Source organism: Zingiber officinale, chromosome 9A, assembly GCF_018446385.1.
Source record: "Zingiber officinale cultivar Zhangliang chromosome 9A, Zo_v1.1, whole genome shotgun sequence".
NCBI classification, from domain to species: domain Eukaryota; kingdom Viridiplantae; phylum Streptophyta; class Magnoliopsida; order Zingiberales; family Zingiberaceae; genus Zingiber; species Zingiber officinale.
The window spans coordinates 134,188,674-134,206,678 of NC_056002.1; the positions used below are offsets into that span (position 1 = coordinate 134,188,674).

General features: G+C 38.6%; 2 protein-coding genes across 2 annotated transcripts; one reads left to right on the forward strand and one right to left on the reverse strand.

The window, feature by feature from the left end:
- Nucleotides 1-7,033: 7,033 nt before the first annotated feature.
- On the forward strand, nt 7,034-8,260 carry LOC122019613 (glutathione S-transferase T3-like). Its single transcript, XM_042577067.1, has one exon. The coding sequence runs from the start codon at nt 7,034-7,036 to the stop codon at nt 8,258-8,260; it is 1,227 nt and encodes a 408-aa protein (XP_042433001.1).
- Nucleotides 8,261-10,167: 1,907 nt separating this feature from the next.
- On the reverse strand, nt 10,168-12,140 carry LOC122021299 (alpha-1,3-arabinosyltransferase XAT3-like). The gene is made up of 3 exons (XM_042579402.1): nt 11,928-12,140; nt 11,763-11,843; nt 10,168-11,686 (listed from the first exon to the last, which is right to left on the reverse strand). Exons 1-3 carry the CDS (start codon nt 12,058-12,060, stop codon nt 10,491-10,493), a joined length of 1,410 nt encoding a protein of 469 aa, XP_042435336.1. The 5' UTR covers nt 12,061-12,140; the 3' UTR covers nt 10,168-10,490.
- Between the last annotated feature and the right edge of the window lie 5,865 nt (nt 12,141-18,005).

Genomic DNA, 18,005 nt, shown 5'->3' on the forward strand with positions numbered 1-18,005 from the left:
GAACCCTTCCGGGCGCCCGGAAGTTGATTTTCGAGCAGATCGAGCTTTGACTCGATCTGAACGTTGGGGGATAAAATTTATCCCACCCAGGGCGCCCGGAACCCTTCCAGGCGCCCCGACCAAGGCTATAAATATAGCCTTGGTCTAGAAGCAAGATAATTAATCAAGAACAACTACTTGTAATCCAGTGCTTTCATTTGTTATTTCTTTCTGTGCTTTCAACGCTGTAAGAGGCTACTCCGCCCAGAGGAGAATCAATTAGTGCGCCTTCTTTGCCTTGGATTAGCAATCATCTGATTGCAAACCAAGTAATTCCTCTGTGTCTATTTTCTGTTTTAATTAGTCTCTGCCCTTTTAATTACAAGTTCTTTTAAGTTAGTTGAATATCCGAGAAGGGTTTTTTTTGTTTTATCTTGTAGGGCAATTCACCCCTCCCCTCTTGCCGGCCTCCAAAGGGACCAACAAGTGGTATCAGAGCGAGGACGCTTCAAGAGGATTAACCGCCGATCGAAGCAACAAGATGGCCGGACCAAGTATCGTCCCACCAAAATTCGAGGGGAACTTCGCAGACTGGAAGCGTCGTATGGAGGTATTCCTAAAAACAGATTTTGAAATTCGGTTTATTATGAAATATGGTTTTATAGCTCCAGTAGATAAAGATGGAAAAGAAAAAGAAGAGAGCGATTGGACAAAGAAGTAGCAGAATGAGTCGGTAGCAAACAGCCGTGCGGAACATCACCTGCTGAGTGTGTTACCGCCTCAAGAGGTCAATCGCATCGGAAACTATGTGTCTGCTAAAGAACTTTGGGAGAAGTTCTTGGAACTCCACGAAGGCACGTCCGAAGCAAAGCTCGCTAGAAGGGACATCCTCCGTAACAAACTGATAAACATCCGTCTGGAAAAAGGTGAGAAAGTAGCCAGTCTACACGCGAAGGTAAAAGAACTAATTACTAGTCTCGAGAACCTCGGAGAAAAGGTATCAAATCAGGATACAATACGCTACGGCTCAACGCATTTCCTCGAACTCCGGAGTGGACTTCAATCATCGACGCCTACTACATCTCAAAAGATTTGGAGGTAAGTACATTAGAGGAATGTTTTTCTATCCTTGAATTACACGAAACTAGATGTGCAGAGACATCAAAGGACACAACCCAGACTATGGCGCTAAACGCAACCAACAAGGATGAACCCGAGTCAGACTCCGAAGATGACAAAGAAGCATACATGGTAAGAAACTTTAAAAAGTTTTTTAGATCTAATAAATTTAAAATGCAGAATCAAAAGAATCAAAAAGGTAGAAGAAAGGTGCGGTGCTATCAGTGTCAGAAGGAGGGACACCTAAGGGAAGACTGCCCAGAACTCAAGAAGGTCAAAATGAAGACACCCAAGAAACACAACCTAAAAGCAATTTGGGACGACACTTCTTCATCCGAATCAGAAGCTCAAGAATATGCTGGGATAGCGCTGATGGCAAGTTACGAAGGGCAAAGCTCGTCAGAACCTAGCATCGATGAAGAGGGAGCGACCTCAGATGAGAGCAGCGAAGCAGGGGGAGATTCAGACTTCAAGTCTGATATGGTAAGTGAGGTATGCCTCTTACCCCCTGATCAACTTTACTCTGGCATTAAGGCAATGACTAAATCCATGTATAGATTAGAAAATGAAAATACCAAATTAAAAAATGAAATTCTGGAAACAAAAAGAATTTTAGCAAAATCATGTCTAATAGAGGATTTTGATAAATTGAAAATTCACAATGAAAAACTAAAAGAAGAAATAGAAAGATTGAAAAAATATAAAAGTTCAAATATTTCTACTTTTAGAAATTATAGAGGTTTAAATTGGTATTATAGATTTCATCAAAGTCAAATTAGAAATATATCAAAAATCTATGTACCTAGGAAATACTTGGTTAACCCTGTAGGTAGGAACCTCTACTGGATTCCAAAAACCTGTTTAATTTAACTTAGCATTTTCAGCAAGGAAATTAAACGACTAATTTCATTATGAGGCTTTGTCTAAGGAAGTGGTTGTTGCTCCAATAACCAAGAAGGCCTAGTGCCTCGCCACGACCTGGAAGCCAAGTATCGAAATGAAAAGTTTAATTGATTAACTGAAAAAGCATTAATTTAATTTACCTAATGCTTTAAAAGAGTTATTCAATTTATATAATTTATAATAAATTTTTTTTTTTGAAATTAAATTTCTTTTTAATTGACTTAGAAAATTTCTGAAAATTATTGACTTAGAAATTTTCTGAAAATTGACTTAGAAATTCTTTTTGGAAATTGACTTAAATCTTTTTAAATTAACTTAGATATTTTTTTTAACTTAGGAATTTTTCTATGAATATTGTCTTAGACATTTTCCTTTGAAAATTGCCTTAGAAATCTTTTATAAAAATTCACGTTAAAATTTTTTGAATATTGACTTAGAATTTTTTTTAAACTAGATATTCTCTTTTGAAACATTGCCTTAGAAATTTCTCTTTTAAGTTAATTGCCTTAGAAAATTTTTTTTTCACTTAAATTTTTTTTACCTTAGACTTGTTTAGAGAACCCTTATTTTTTATGTGATCAAAGGGGGAGAAGTATGTTAAGTCTAGGGGGAAGTATACACTTATTAAATTGAAATATCTTTGGACTTAATTGCAAATAAATTGTTTTTACTGCATCTGTATTACCCTAGCTTAACTTGGGTTGCTCACATCAAAAAGGGGGAGATTGTTGGAACCCCAAGGTGTTTTGATGTGATCAAACAAGTTAAGCTAGGTCCTGCGTAGTTTAACCCTTGTGTCTAAGTGTGCAGGAACTTAGGAACACAGGAAGTCGAGCGGAAGACGCGGCTAGCGAGAAGGACGACACGGGAGAGAGCCGACGGGCTCGGTGCGTCCGAGGGACGAGGTGTCCGCGGAAGAGTACACCGGTGGACGAAAAGAATGTGCGCGGCGTTCGAGGGACGAGAAACCGGGAAGGAAGGCTGCTCGAAGAGAAGGCCGGAACTTGGGTTGGGTGAGCCCTATTCGGATGGCGAGATCACCCAAGCTAGCGAGGCTGGAGCGAACAAGATCTGGACCGAGGAGAACTGAACCAGAGCCTGGCCAAAGTCAACTGTGTTGACTTTGGGCTCTGGGCGCCGGAATCCGGGCGCCGGAGGCCGAGGCGCCGGAACCCTTCCGGCGCCGGAAGTTGATTTCGAGCAGATCGAGCTTTGACTCGATCGAGCGTTGGGATAAATTTATCCCCAGGCGCCGGAACCCTCAGGGCGCCACCAAGGCTATAAATATAGCCTTGGGCTAGAAGCAAGATAATTAATCAAGAACAACTACTTGTAATCCAGTGCTTTCATTTGTTATTTCTTTCTGTGCTTTCAACGCTGTAAGAGGCTACTCCGCCCAGAGGAGAATCAATTAGTGCGCCTTCTTTGCCTTGGATTAGCAATCCTCTGATTGCAAACCAAGTAATTCCTCTGTGTCTATTTTCTGTTTTAATTAGTCTCTGCCCTTTTAATTACAAGTTCTTTTAAGTTAGTTGAATATCCGAGAAGGGTTTTTTTTTTGTTTTATCTTGTAGGGCAATTCACCCCTCCCCTCTTGCCGGCCTCCAAAGGGACCAACAGCATATTGTCCCTCAACCGAGACGCGCCCTCACAAAGACACTCTTTTCCGTTGACTTACCTTTACTTACCATCTTGCAGTTGATTGACTAGTCTTCTAACCCACCAGGTCTTCATGCTAGTTGTTCGGTCCGCAGACCCAACTGGACTTCTGCCGGTTGTCCGGTCTCGCGAACCCAACTGGACTTCTTGTCAAATATCTGATCGATCTGTTGACCGGACTTCGCACCAGCTATCTGGTCCAGCGGACCTAGCTGGATTTCTGCCTGGTGTCTGGTTCCTTGGACTCGTCAATTCCTGCACACTCGGTAAAGCAATTAGATCACAAAATACCTAACTTAACTCACTTGTCATTTATCAAAATCTGAGTTAGACCGTTAGTGCAAAACAACACCAACACTCCTATCTAGGTGTCAAAGGATCCTGTCCCGATATATATGTCAGAGGGTCATATGACCCTTGTTTCGTTGTCAGTAAATGAGACAAAATAATTAATGGACTCAATGGTCTGCTTTGCTATACTCTACCAGGCAGATTGGTTAGCTCGACCAAGAAGACTGGTCATCTTGGCCAAGAAGATTTGTCAACTCGGCCCGATCTAGAAAATTGATAGGTCGGATGCTCTGCTCTGTCAAAAAACTAGTTGGCTCTACCCAGCCTAGAAGACTAGCTGGCTCTATCCGGCCTCGAAGACTGGCGGGTCGGATGCTCTACTATGTCAGGAGATTGGCTGGCTCTACCCAGCTTGGAAGACTGGCTGGCTCTACCCAACCTAGAAGACTAGCTAGCTCTACCCGGCATGGAAGACTGGCGGGTCAGATGATCTACTCTGCCAGGAAGACTGGTTGGTTCTACTCGGCTTGGAAGACTAGCTAGCTCTACTTAGCCTGGAAGACTGATTGGCTCTACTTGGCCTAGAAGACTGGCAGATAAGATGCTTCGCTTTGCTAGGAAGATTGGCTCGTTCTACTTGGCTTGGAAGACTAGCTAGCTCTACCCGACCTAGAAGACTGGTTGTCTCATGTATATTTAACCTAATTAAAAATATTAACATGATTTCGTAGTTATTATAATGTAATTCAATTATATTCATCGGTGGTAAAAAAAGGCGAATACGTTCGCCCCCAGCGTCCCCGTCAATCCGTCTCAGGGTCAACACGGAGGAGGTAAATCACGGACGGCTACTAGCCTTTGGAATAGTGACTAACACATAAGGAAGGTATTTATCTCGACTTTACCGAGATTCGAACCCCAGACCTCATTGGTGGTAAATTCAATTATATTCATGCACATATTTAAGTTGTAACAGTTATGTGATTACTATAATTATTATAGTTTTTATGATATTGTAACTCTTACCATGCGAATTTATCTATTAATCTAATATTCACATTATAACATATATAAAATTATAATTGTTATAATATCTATAACAATTATGATTTTGTAATTATTATAATGCACCAGACCAATTCATAATTTAATACATGCGACAGGAACGTCAGAGCAATTGTGTTTTACAAGGAAAATTGATGGGTGGGTGCCCATTCAATAAAAAAAAATAAAAAGGGTGCCCTTTTCATTATTCCAATAAAAAGGGGCCTTTAATAATTAGTGTTCTTAACTTGTTATGAAAACTCATAAGATAATTTTACTTAGCGTGCATGATGAATTGGATTTATCATTTTATAAATAGTATTATTGTTTTACTATAATCTACAAAAGTAGAGAAAGCACGCCACAAAAAATGGTAATTCAATTGCTTGGGAGCAATGATAAAGTCGTCTTCTAAACGATCTCTTCAAGATAATTTCATACTTTAAAAGAAGGTAAATTATAAGACATTTACTCTAATACACAGTTCTTTGCATGGAAGCGGTAAGACATTTAACGAGACATGCATCCACTGACAAGTGATCCTTAAGTCTATTGAAACAACTACCCATGCAAGTGGAATTGCATTAGGGGCATTGCTTGCACTATGATAAATCTAGCGATATTAGAAAAGATTAAAGCGAGATTTGATGATCAAACCAAAGGTGTGCACCCTTTGAGGGAGTAAAATAGTCTAAACATTGCACAATTGTTGAAGTTGATCGAAGTCTAAATGCATGGACGTACACCGTGAACAATGCACACAAATATGTAGGGCTATAAATAAGTCGAGCTCGAACAAGCCTAATGTTGGTATTTCCTCATTTGTTTAGTGATTTCTTAAGCAATGTCGAAGAGAAGAGGAAGAAGAACAAATGGATAGACAAAGGATATTTAAATGAACCATCTTAGACCCTAAACATATTTTTGAGGGTCATCTCAACCATATTTGTAAGGGTGCAAATGAGTCACGACTCAGTCAAAATTCGACTCGAACTCAAAATTGATCGGGTTGACTTGATAAGAAATCTAGCCGAGTTCGAATCTAATTATTACTAGTTTGATGACTCATCGAGCCAAACAAGCTCAAAATAATATATATTTTATAATGTATAATATATAATATATTAATTTATTTATTAAAAAATAAAAAAATTGAGCTCAAACCCATAATTAAATATTGAGCTCGAGCTCAACTCTACCGGCTTGAGCTCGGCTCAATTTATGCTAGCTCGCTCGAGCATGTAGAGTTGAGCTCGAGCTTAATATTTAATTATGGTCTAAGCCCGATTTTTTCATGTTTTTAATAAATAAATTAATATATTATATATTATTACAGGCTCATTTGGCTTGATGAGCCACTGAACCAGTAATAATTAGACTTGAATTCGACTCGATTTCTTATCAAGTTGACTCAGTTAGCTTCGAACTCGAGTTGAGTTTTAACCGAGTCATTCGCAAGCGACTCACGAGCATCTTAACTCATTTGCACCCCTACAAACATGGTTAAGATGACCTTCAAAAATATGTTGAGGGTCTAAGAGCATCTCCAGTGGGGGATATTTGGCGGAGATATTTCTCCAAATATCCCCCACTCCCAAATATCCCCCATTGTGCGGGATATTGGATGGGGTAATAGAAATCACCGGACACTCATCTGTGTCCGGTGATTTCTTCATGTGGGGCCCACAAAAAGTGGGCTGCCAATACTTATTTTTTTTTTATATATTTTTAATATGGTAGGCCCCACCTTATATGAGTCTGCCACAACTTTTTTGTTTTATTTTTTTTTAATTTAATTAAATTTAAACTATGCAAACATTAAAAAGAGTACGTTAGAAGATTTAATTGTCAAGAAATCAAACGTTCGGAATCAAACGTTCGAAAAATGAACCGTTCGAAAACGTTCGAAAAATTAACCGTTCGAAAACGTTCGAAAAATTAAACGTTCAATAACGTTCAATTTCTCCCTATATATACATCCTTTCTTTCATCTATTTTCATCATTTTCATATCCATTGCCTACCAAAAATTTAGAGAGATGGATAAAAATTCTGGTCATTATTTTAGGGATTTGTTCAACTCTCCAAATATCGACGAAAATTCAAGTAAAGAAAGTTCTCGAGCCCGTCCTAATTTCTTCAATCCTCAATTCCCATTTCCCACTCAACATCCACCAAATTTCCAACCGTTTCCATACCCACCACCATATTACCATAATTTCCAAAGTTATCCAAATTCTTTGAGTGGCGACCCTCGAGCTCCGTTTTATACATATCCTCCAGAATATTGGCAGAGTAATCAGTATTTCATGCAAGGCCCATCTCATGGAATTAATCAGCTTCAATCACCAGAGATTAATTCAAATGAATCGAGAAGAGCTAGTGTTGATGCAATTGACAGTGATAAAGGTACACCTTATGTAGTCCCTGATTCACAATTTCCTCCATTTTCATCAGAAATAGGGTCCGACGATATTATTCTCAATCAAGCACCAGAGATGGGCAACGAATCAGATGAAGACCATAACAAGCGAACAGTATGGACAGTGGCAGATGATAAGCTCCTTGCAGCGGCCTACACTATTATGAGTGAAGATTCAGTAGTTGGTAATGCCCAGAAGAGTGAGTCATTTTGGAAACGAGTTGTGACATACTTCAATACCAATCGAGCTAAAGGAGCTAAAAAGAGAACTGCGGAGAAAGCAAAATCACATTGGGCTTCATTGAAAAAGATCGTAAATAGATACAATGGAATCTACAATAAATGGTATAATGATCGACCAAGCGGATGGAGTGATGAGGATTTGATGGTGCGAGCTCATGAAGAATACAAGAGTACTTTTAAAACTACTTTCCAATATGAGCATGTGTGGAGAATCGTGAAAGATAGTCCTATGTATGCTCCTCAATCCTCAGATCGACGGGCAACAAAAAAAGCAAGAACATCAGAATCATCAGGTGCATATACTGACTCTTCTAATCCTAATACAAGTGCTGATATAGATGATAGAGAAATCCGATTTCATCCAATGGGACAGAAGGCAGCAAAGAGGAAAGGCAAAGAAAGAGTAGGCCTACTTGATGAATTGAATCAGGCTATGCAACAATCAATGGCGCAGTTGGAAGAGTATAATAACAATAAGAAAGTTGATCAACTCATCCAAGCACATCAACTCCTCGTAATGGACACACGAGGCATGACTGATGAACAACTTCAAAATCATCTAGCGATATGTGAACAACTGAAGAAAAAATTGAACATGTAGTTAATTTGGTTTATTTTAGCTGCTCCATGTTACTTTTATTATTTATAGTTTATTGTTATGTATTTTATTAATTAAATATGGTTTTGTATCTCTGTATTGTAATTTTAAATTTATAAAATATTTGTATTTGTATTTGTATGAACTTAAATTTATATTTCTATTAAATTTTTGTTAGAATTAAATGTAAGTTAATTAAATTTGATGAGATATTTAATTGTGGAATTGAAGATATTTGAGAGTGAATATTTGATGAGTGGGACCCATAAATATTTGATTGGTGGAATATTTCATTGTGGAAGTTGAGATATTTGAATAGTGGGATATTTAAAAGATGATATGGAAGTGGGGTCCACAAATACTTGGGAGAAATATCCCAAGCTATTGTGGATGCTCTAAGATGGTTCCTCTAAACATACTTTGGCAATCCAGTTGTTCTTCTTCCTCTTCTCTTGACATTGCTCCAGAAATCACTAAATGAATGAGGAAATACCAACATTTCTCTTCGGGCGTGCGGGTAAACATTAGGCTCTCAGCTCTCTATAAGATTCAACGAGTGAAACAAAAATGAGACCGAACAAAGGGCCTTCCTTGGCAAACTAAGGATGCTATGCTCGAAACCCTAAAGTAGGGAGGCTCTAAATTACTACAACGGGCCCAAAGTTTGGATCCAATCTTTCATCCTTTCAAGTTTCCAAACATAGATGACGATTAGCAAGTGTCACCCAGCATAGAACACCCTCAACATGGAATTAGGAGAGGTTCCAAGTCGAAGGATGATGAAACCATCGTCGGGGGATATTAACCAAGATTCATCAATCCAAGAGAAGATTTAGATGTCCCCGGAGACATAGTGTCATGATTAAGCTGTCCAAGTGATATATCAAGGATCTATAATTTAAACTTAGTTATGACATATTATTAAAAAAAATTCTCTTTAATGGACAGCAGATCTGAGAATATTAACTGTTAAGATAAACCTCCATGTGTACTTTCCTAATTTACCTTAGAGACCGATGGAAAATTTTCATGAAACCGGACCGATCACCCCTTTATAAACTTTCATCAAAGAAAAAAATTTTCATTAAGAGAAGATTTAGATGTTATACACAACAAAGGAGATGCTACGATGTTACTTTAATTTCTACCAAACAAATCATAAATCAGTTAGGTTATCATAGACAAAGTAAGAATGATGAAAGCAACATTACAGTGATGGTCGTAAGACGACTTAACAAATCTGTATAGAATTTGGGCTTAAACTGATGATCAATATCAAGAACCACCTTGATCCTCATAAACCTAATGGAAATGTCATGCGAGATTTGAATCTATATCAAGTTACCATTACTAGGAGATGTCAATCACTGATGGAGATGACAGGGGCCACGTGGCAGGCTCAGAACTCTATCAGCGTAGAGTCATGTAGGTCCGACATGAGATCGAGTTCAAGTCAAACCGACAGACTTAAAGGCAGAGTCACATAACCACAGTCCAACCGGAACCAAGCCGAATGGGGCACTCAGCAGTCAAGTGGATGGGCTAGTAGGAGAAGTGGGGCAAACACATTTTGAGGATATGGGCATACATGTGGAGAGTGCAAAAAGCCCAACATACTTCAGTTACGCTCCTCATTTGAAGGAAAAATTTCTGCAAATACGCCGTAGCTAGAGTTCGAACTGTAAGTGCTTGAGTGACAACTTAGATATCCTACCGCGGCACCATGATCCCGAGGACAATCGGATCAATCACCAAGCACCATGTTAACCAAGGTATTGAGTCTACATCATGCCTAAAAATTGGCAAGCATGCCAATGCCACTTGTGAAAAGAGATGAATGAATGAAATAAATGGTGGCTAGCCATGAGCGGCTATCATTTGATGATAGTAATGCAATGCTAACAAAGTAATTACCATACAAAAGCACACAAAACTAACTAATTTAATCACTTGTCCATGATTTAGTGAGGTGTGCATTCAAAACTCTCCTTTTTTTGAGAAGGAAAAGGAGATTTAGTTCATAATATGCCTAAAAAGTAATGGATTCCAGCAAATTGTTGAGGTGAAGGAATCCTGGAGTAATCTAAGAAGGAAGGGACATGTATCTTTCTTTCTTTTGCAATGGGGATCACTAATTACAGTAGAGTGGAAGCAAGATTGAAAAGAGTGATCATGCAACCAACAAATTGAAGAAGAAGAAGAAGATGAAGTAGAATTTGTAGGAGGGATCTACTCACACTGTATTTTTCCGGCCATGGCCGCCGGGCAAGAGCTTGAGCACCTCCGCAAGCGTGTTGTTGAACTTTGTCAGGTTCATCCTCACGTCCTGGTTCTCGAGGTACGTCTTGCTGATGGCCGGCCATCCCTTGCGGTGCACGGAGCGAGGGTCCTTCAGCACGGGGTCGTCCTTCGCGTACTGCTCGGTGAGAGTGCTCTCGGCCTCGTCGATGTGGTAGGCCAAGTACTTGATCCCCATCGCCGGCGCCGGCTTCTCGAACGTGTCCCGAGCCAGCCACGCTAGCCCATTTAGCGGGACCACCTGCACCAGCACTGCTCCGGCAGGCAGGAACACCATGTTGGTCAGCCCGGCGCCGTGCACGCCCACCATCACGTCGGCCGCGTTGACCAGCCGAGCGAACTCTCCCACGTCGCTCGAACGGGTTGCCTCCGCCAGCCGCACCTGGAACCCCAACCTCGCCGCCGTCTCCGCCATCGCCTCCTCGTTCAGGAACGCCCTCGTCCCCTTCCTCGATATGATCAACAGCGTGGGCTTCGCCGCCGCCGCCGCCCACTCCCCCACCGCCCGTCTCTCCAGTCGGTACGCCCTCCTCAGCAAATCCCTAAATTCCACAATCGAGAAGCCGGCCGAGGTCTTGGACGCGTTGACGCCGAGCTCCTTGTGGAAGTCCAAGCCGACGATGGCGCGGGGGAAGCAGAGGACGCCCTCATTTCCGTCCGCATCGACGAGGTCGTAGTTGGAGAGCTGCTTCAGGATCAACACGAATTTTTCCAACCACCAATCCTTCCGATCAGCCACCACCAACTGGATCTCGCCGCGGAACCCGTAGGCGGAGATGAAAAGGGGAATCAGGACGTCGGTGAAGCTATGGAAGAGGTTGTCGGTGTAGTCCCCGACGGAAAAAACCAGCGCCGGGACTGCGAACCTCGCCGTGCAGCGCGGCGGCGACGGCCCCTCGCCGGGCAAGGGCTTCAGCGTCCACTCCGTCACATTCTTCATCGCCGGCGGGTCGTGCTTCCTGCAATAGGGTTTGATCGCCCATTCCCGATCTGTTGCCGAGCGGGGCAGCAAGATGGTCCGCGAGCTCCCCAGAATCCTCACATGACCTCGGGCATCGCACACGTTAGATCTCCTGCTTGTTCCCCAGCAGATCGGCTCTCGCCGGCGCGCCATCGCCCCATCTTCATCACCTGCACACAGACAGAAGATTGAGCTGTCGAAAGCTACAGATTTGCTCCAAAATCTCTAGAGGCGGCAAAGCAGCACCATAGGTAGAATCTCCATTGTCGTCCCCAAGCAGCTCCCAAGTCAAAATCGGGTCTTTTCCTCCCAGCGCCGGCCATCTTGCTGCAACAACAACGACGACGACAATGATTAGCTGAAGAAGGAAGAGATGCAAGCGACGGGTCAAGGATCGAGAGGTAGGCAGACCGTAAAGAGGAGTGGAGACGAAGCGAGAGTTGAGGAGGGAGAGGAGGCAGAGGGAGAGAAGAATGGCGGCGACGATGAGGGCGCTTGGCCGCCTTCCAGGCTCGAGCCTCACGAAGCTCTTCAATGGCTTCATCTCTTCCCCTTTCCCTTGTGCTCTTCTTTCCTCCTCCTGTTCGATACTCCCATTGCCCTAATCTTCCACACTGGATAATTATAGTGATGTTTACTATTTTTGTTTGACTGTTTACTACCCGATCTCGAATTGTGAGTCCCAGCGTCCTCTTCAATTAGTCCCAACACAAATTGAATTAACATTTACAAGCAAATTTTATATATATATATATATATATAAAATTTTAGTGACGGGTATTTTTATAAAATTAGGGTCTCCTTCATGCTCAACCTGTATTTTTCATATTTATTTTAGTGACGGGTGGAAAATTTCTATAAAATTAGGTCGATCACTTCCAGAATTAGTCAGTTCAAAAAATTAAATGTTTAGATTATAAAAAAGGACCATAAATTATTCGTGAATAATGTTAATGAACAAAATTTATAGATAAAATTTATGAATTTTTATTAATAAAATTTTTATTGATAAATAAATAAAAAAATAAAAAAATAAAATGAACTAATAAATTTGTATTATCAAATTTAATAATCAACCATTTCAATAACTTAATTTATTTTAAACTCAACTTCACCTGAGTCAATTATTTTATCAAATAAATTTGAACATCATACAATTTAAAAGCCCTAACTAGATTCCAAGTGAAAAGAAACTCTCACTAATGTGATAAAATGGTAATTAAACATGGAGAAAATAATAAAAAAAAATAGAATTTAAATCACAATTAAGAAGAATATTACAATCCTTTACCTATAAAATTAATCGAGCTAAGTCAACCGACTTAGATTATAATACCAAGTTAGTTCCAAGAAGTGAATAATTAATAGAGGGATTGACTATACTTATTAATATCAGTTCAATATTATTAGTCCAAACTATTCCAATCCTAATTAAAATTGCGGAATAATTTTAACCAAAAATACTCCAACATGATCAAAATTACTCTAATATTGATTAAGATTACTCTAATATTGATCAAATTAATATTAATAAAAAAAATACTTCCACACTACTCAAACTTCATCAAATTTGTTTTGACAATTTTTGCCAAAAAATATTATGATAAGGAGCAATTTTGTTCATAACTGTTTTAATATTGATCAAAACTATTTTAATAGTATTTAAAAATTACTTCAATGTTAATTAAAATTATTTTAATATTAATTGAAACTTTTCATTACAACTATTCTAATGTGATCAAATATGCCGCAACATTATTGTAGTAATTTGGGCCCAAACTGCCACACGCCCGAGTAATTTTGATCAAAATTATTATTAAATTAACCAAATAAGTATTTAAAATTAAGGGTAAAAATTAAAAGTCCCCCATTTTTTCAAATAAAATAAAGGTGCTTATCAATATTTTTATTTCAAAAATATTCCAAAGCCAACATTGCTGTACAACTACTAATTCAGAAGTAAGTTGATAATTGCATATTAAGTCAAATCTTTTAGGTAGATAAATATATAAGAGCTTAATTCAAAGTGAAAAATAGCGTATCATCATGAAACATGTGAATCATTTTGATTCTAACAAGTGATATTAGAGTAGTCCTGAGTAGATCTCATATGAAGTGACCTTGAATGAAGTTAAGGGGAGGCCCAGAACAAGTCCTCATATGAGGTGGCCTTGAATGAAGTTGAGGGGAGGCCCATAACAAGTCAAGAATGATCGAATGCTTACAAGGAAGTTTGTCCGGACCATGAGAGTAATGATGATCTTTCGTTTAAAGGGAGAATTGTTGAAAATATAATTAAAATTTCACATTGAAAATATATGAAAAATATTATGGATCTTAAAGATATTTCTATTGTTATGAGACCTTTTGGATAGAGCTAAAAAATAATTGCATGAAGGTTTAGACCTAAAGTGGACAATATCATACTATTATGAAGATATATAAATTAAGTTACTGAGTAAACGACTACGGTGTGTTTAGGGTGAGTTTAGAATTTAAGATTTAATGTTTAAGGTCTTTGAACATTTTTATATTAAAATAATCTTTACCAACAAAATGGTTTAAACTTCATCAAACTTATTTTAAATTAATCAAAAACATTTTAATATAAGTGCAGAAGCTATTACATAGTTACTACCCCTTGTAAACTATAAATTCTAAATTTTAAATTCATCTGAAAAATATTATAGTATTATTGATAGTTGTTATAAGTATGGCAAAAGACGAATACACTCGTCTTCAGCGCCCCCACCAATCCATCCCAGGGCCAACACGGAGGAGATAAATCACGAGCGGCTACTAGCCTTTGGAATAGTGATTAGCACATAAGGGAGACATTTATCTCTGCTTTGTCGAGATTCAAACCTCAGATCTTATTATGATAATATTTCACGCGCTAGCCACTAGACCCATCCGAATTGATGACTGTTACAAGAACATTTGACCAAAGGATATTTTTGGGGTAAAATATGTCCTTTTGTTTTTTTTCCCTAAAAAATAAGGGTTCATTTAATATTTCTCTTAATTTTGGGAGCTTAATTTCGGAGGCCTTTTGATTTTCACTCAAAATAAATTATAGAATGGGATAGAATGCGATGTAGCGATGATTTAATAATTTTTAAATATAGGACACTCTTTTCAGGATAATAAAATTTAAGAAGAGTTGTTTTGATTTCTTTTCCCCCTCCTACTGGTTATTGCCAACCATTAGAAACAATGGTCCAAAGTTAGGTCGTGCGAAAATGACAATAGAAAAATGCTGCCTTTGATTTTTTTCAAAGAAAAGAGGAACACAGATAAGAACAAGAGGAATTGATTGAATCTTGAAATTCAGCTCGTTCATATTTTCGCTGAAGTTTCGAGTCGTGTCTAACGTATTTCTTTGGTTCGAATATTATCAAATTAACCGCAATCTTTTTCTATTCGCGAGGATTCCAACAAAGCATCTTCTAACTCTAATAAGTCATACAAAGGAATTAATATCATGTTAAATATCTTTCTATCTCCGGATTTATTGGATAATCTACCGGACTTCAGAAATTAGCCTAATTTAAAGTACATTGAAATAAATTTAATTTATTTATCGAGATGACATGAGCTAATAATTTCAAGCTGCTAGTAGGGACTAGTTTATACCAAATGTTGAGTGCAGACTGGTTGAGTCGGAACATAGGCCGAGTGAATAGTATCGCCAACCGGGTTGTAGATCAGCTGAGTGGGGCAGAGTGGACCGTGAGGCTGAGCAACTAAATGACAGAGTGATCAAGTGGTCAGTGCGAATGGTTTGCAGATCAAACAGAGAATCCAACCGAGCAGAGCGGTCAATCGGGTTCAGTAGAGCAGCCAACCGAGTGGTGTAGCCGAGCAGGTTGAGAAGCTGAGCAGTCCAAGAGGGCAAGCGAATGTGCGACCGAGTTGTTGAATGAGTATTCGACCGGCCGAGCAGAAAAAATCAAGCAGTCGAGCGAGCGTGCGGTCAGACAAGAGAAGCAGACAAGTGGCCAGTCGAACAGAGATGTTGAGCGGGTGAGTGAGCGATCGAGTGAGCGTGCGACTGGCTAGGCAGAGTGGCCAAGCAACCTAATGGATCGAAGTCTGTGATGGTTACAGTTTTTTTGAAACAGATTCATCCTACAAATGTAAATGTATGACAGTTGGAAAAATATGAATAGAACACGAATTGTCCTTGACATGCATAAACAGTACTTATGTGGCAAAAAGCGAATACGCTCGCCTCCAGTGCCCCCGTCGGTCCATTTTAGGACCAATACAGAAGATGTAAATCATGATAACTGACAAAGCAAGTTACAGGTGGGATGAATTTACACTGATTATAAAAATTTATACTTACCAATTCTAAAATTCAACCCTAAGAATTTATATTTACTAACTTAGCCAAACTCGTAGGGGCGCATAACAACACTTGTGATGCATGTAAGTATTACATGCAGATACAAAGAACAAAGTGTTATGCAAGCACATCTTGACATGCATAAATGACACTTGTGATGTATTGCATGTGTGTATAATAAACAAGTGTTATGTATGCACAAACGTCTCAAAGGCTAAGGGCGAAGCCAAGTTATAGTTTACCCGGGCTGTATCCCGCAGGCCGACGACGTCGAATCTTGAATTTACAATGGAAAACAAATGAAAAAATGAGAGAAAGAGGAATTAGCCTGGGATGACGACGTCAGAACTGGCCGTCATTGCTCACAACCTGGAATCAGCCCGGATAGATCATCCGGACCGGCTCCGCCATTGTCAAAGGCTTGCTCAACTTCTTTTTGTATGAGGAGCAAGCAGTACCTGATTATAGATAAAGGCCCAACAATAACTAGGTACGTATTCGAGGATACTTGACCTTAAGTAGATTTAGTCGACTGAAGAAATATATGAATCGACTCAAGTAAACTGTATCTCGAGCTATTCAAGATACTCAATCATGGGAAATCACTTGAAACACAAGCATCCAATAATTGAACGTCATCGTGTATCGTTTAGGTAGATCGAAGTCTCCTTCGCTACCAAATGAGTTAGTTAATGGCCCCTTTGGGGAAAGGAAAGTGACAACAAATGAGTTGTGACTAAGGAATGCAACAATAACTCATCAGCAATATAATCACATAATTTTCTATTTATCGATTGCGTTCTATCCAAGTTTCAATATCTTCCTCACTGATCGGGACGGAGCCATGCCTGATCTGACTAGTAGACCGAGGTGCCTCCCGTGAGACCCAACTTATGGACTAGCCCGGGTTTAACATGACAGGGCCAAGAACATACTAGGTACAATCAAATCAGATCAGATTCGATTAGATTGCGAGAGGTTTGACCCTATTACTACCTCTATTCGCTTGGTAAATTAGTTGGGGAATAAAGAAACGAAGGGATGTGGCTTTTCGAAATCGAGAAACCTTAGTCATTATTTGCAAGTACCACCTTTGTAAATAAATACAAAGATCACAATATCTTCTTTGCATCTTTCATCAATAATTGCAATTTAGACTCTTGTGATCTCACTTTAAGACACAGACTTCCTTTCTATAAGTCCATTAGTTAGTCATGTTCTAAGAGACGATGAGAGTAATTAAGTAAAAAAAAATGAAATCGTCACCTTAGAACTGTCATCTTTGGATTTACAAGTGTTGGATGATGAAACAGATCTACTTTTGGTATCGTCTAAATGTTGTTTGTACTTAAAATCTACACAAGCCTTGCAATTTGTCCTTTGAACTATCATCTTTCCTCTGCTTTTTTGAATATTTTTTCATAATGTAATGTGATTATCATTAGAGTCGATCACTCACATAACTCACATTGCACGATCGAGCATGATTTTTATGGTGCGTTTGGTTCAAGTTATCATGTATAACCTTGGTTATGTGATTATCATGTAAGCACTTAACCAAGATTATGGGGAATAAAACATAACTAAATATTGTTTGGTTCAACCTAAGTAATGTAATAAAAACTTGTTTATTTGAAGGTTTTAATTAATAACTTTGTTTAATATTTTACTGTATTACCCTTAGGATACGTTTGGTTCAAGTTATCATGTATAACCTTGGTTATGTGATTACCAGGTAATCACATAACCAAGGTTATGAGGAATAAAACATAACCAAATGTTGTTTGGTTCAATCTAGGTAATACAACAAAAAAATATTTGTTTGAAAGTTTAATGAATAACCTAGTTTAGTATTTTACTAGATTACCCTTATTAATGAATAACCTAGTTTAGTTACAAAACCAACTATACATAATAATAATAATAATAATAATAATAATAATAATAATAATAATATTTAAACTCTATTATATTTTACTATATTTTCATGTTTTTTTTTTTTTTTTATATATTTTTTGTTTTGTTTTTTATGTTCTTTAATTTTTAATTTTTTTAAGTTATTTTTTAGGTTTTTTATTTTTTATTTTTTTAGGTTTTTTTTTTTTATTTTTTAGGGTTTTTACATTTTTCTATTTTTT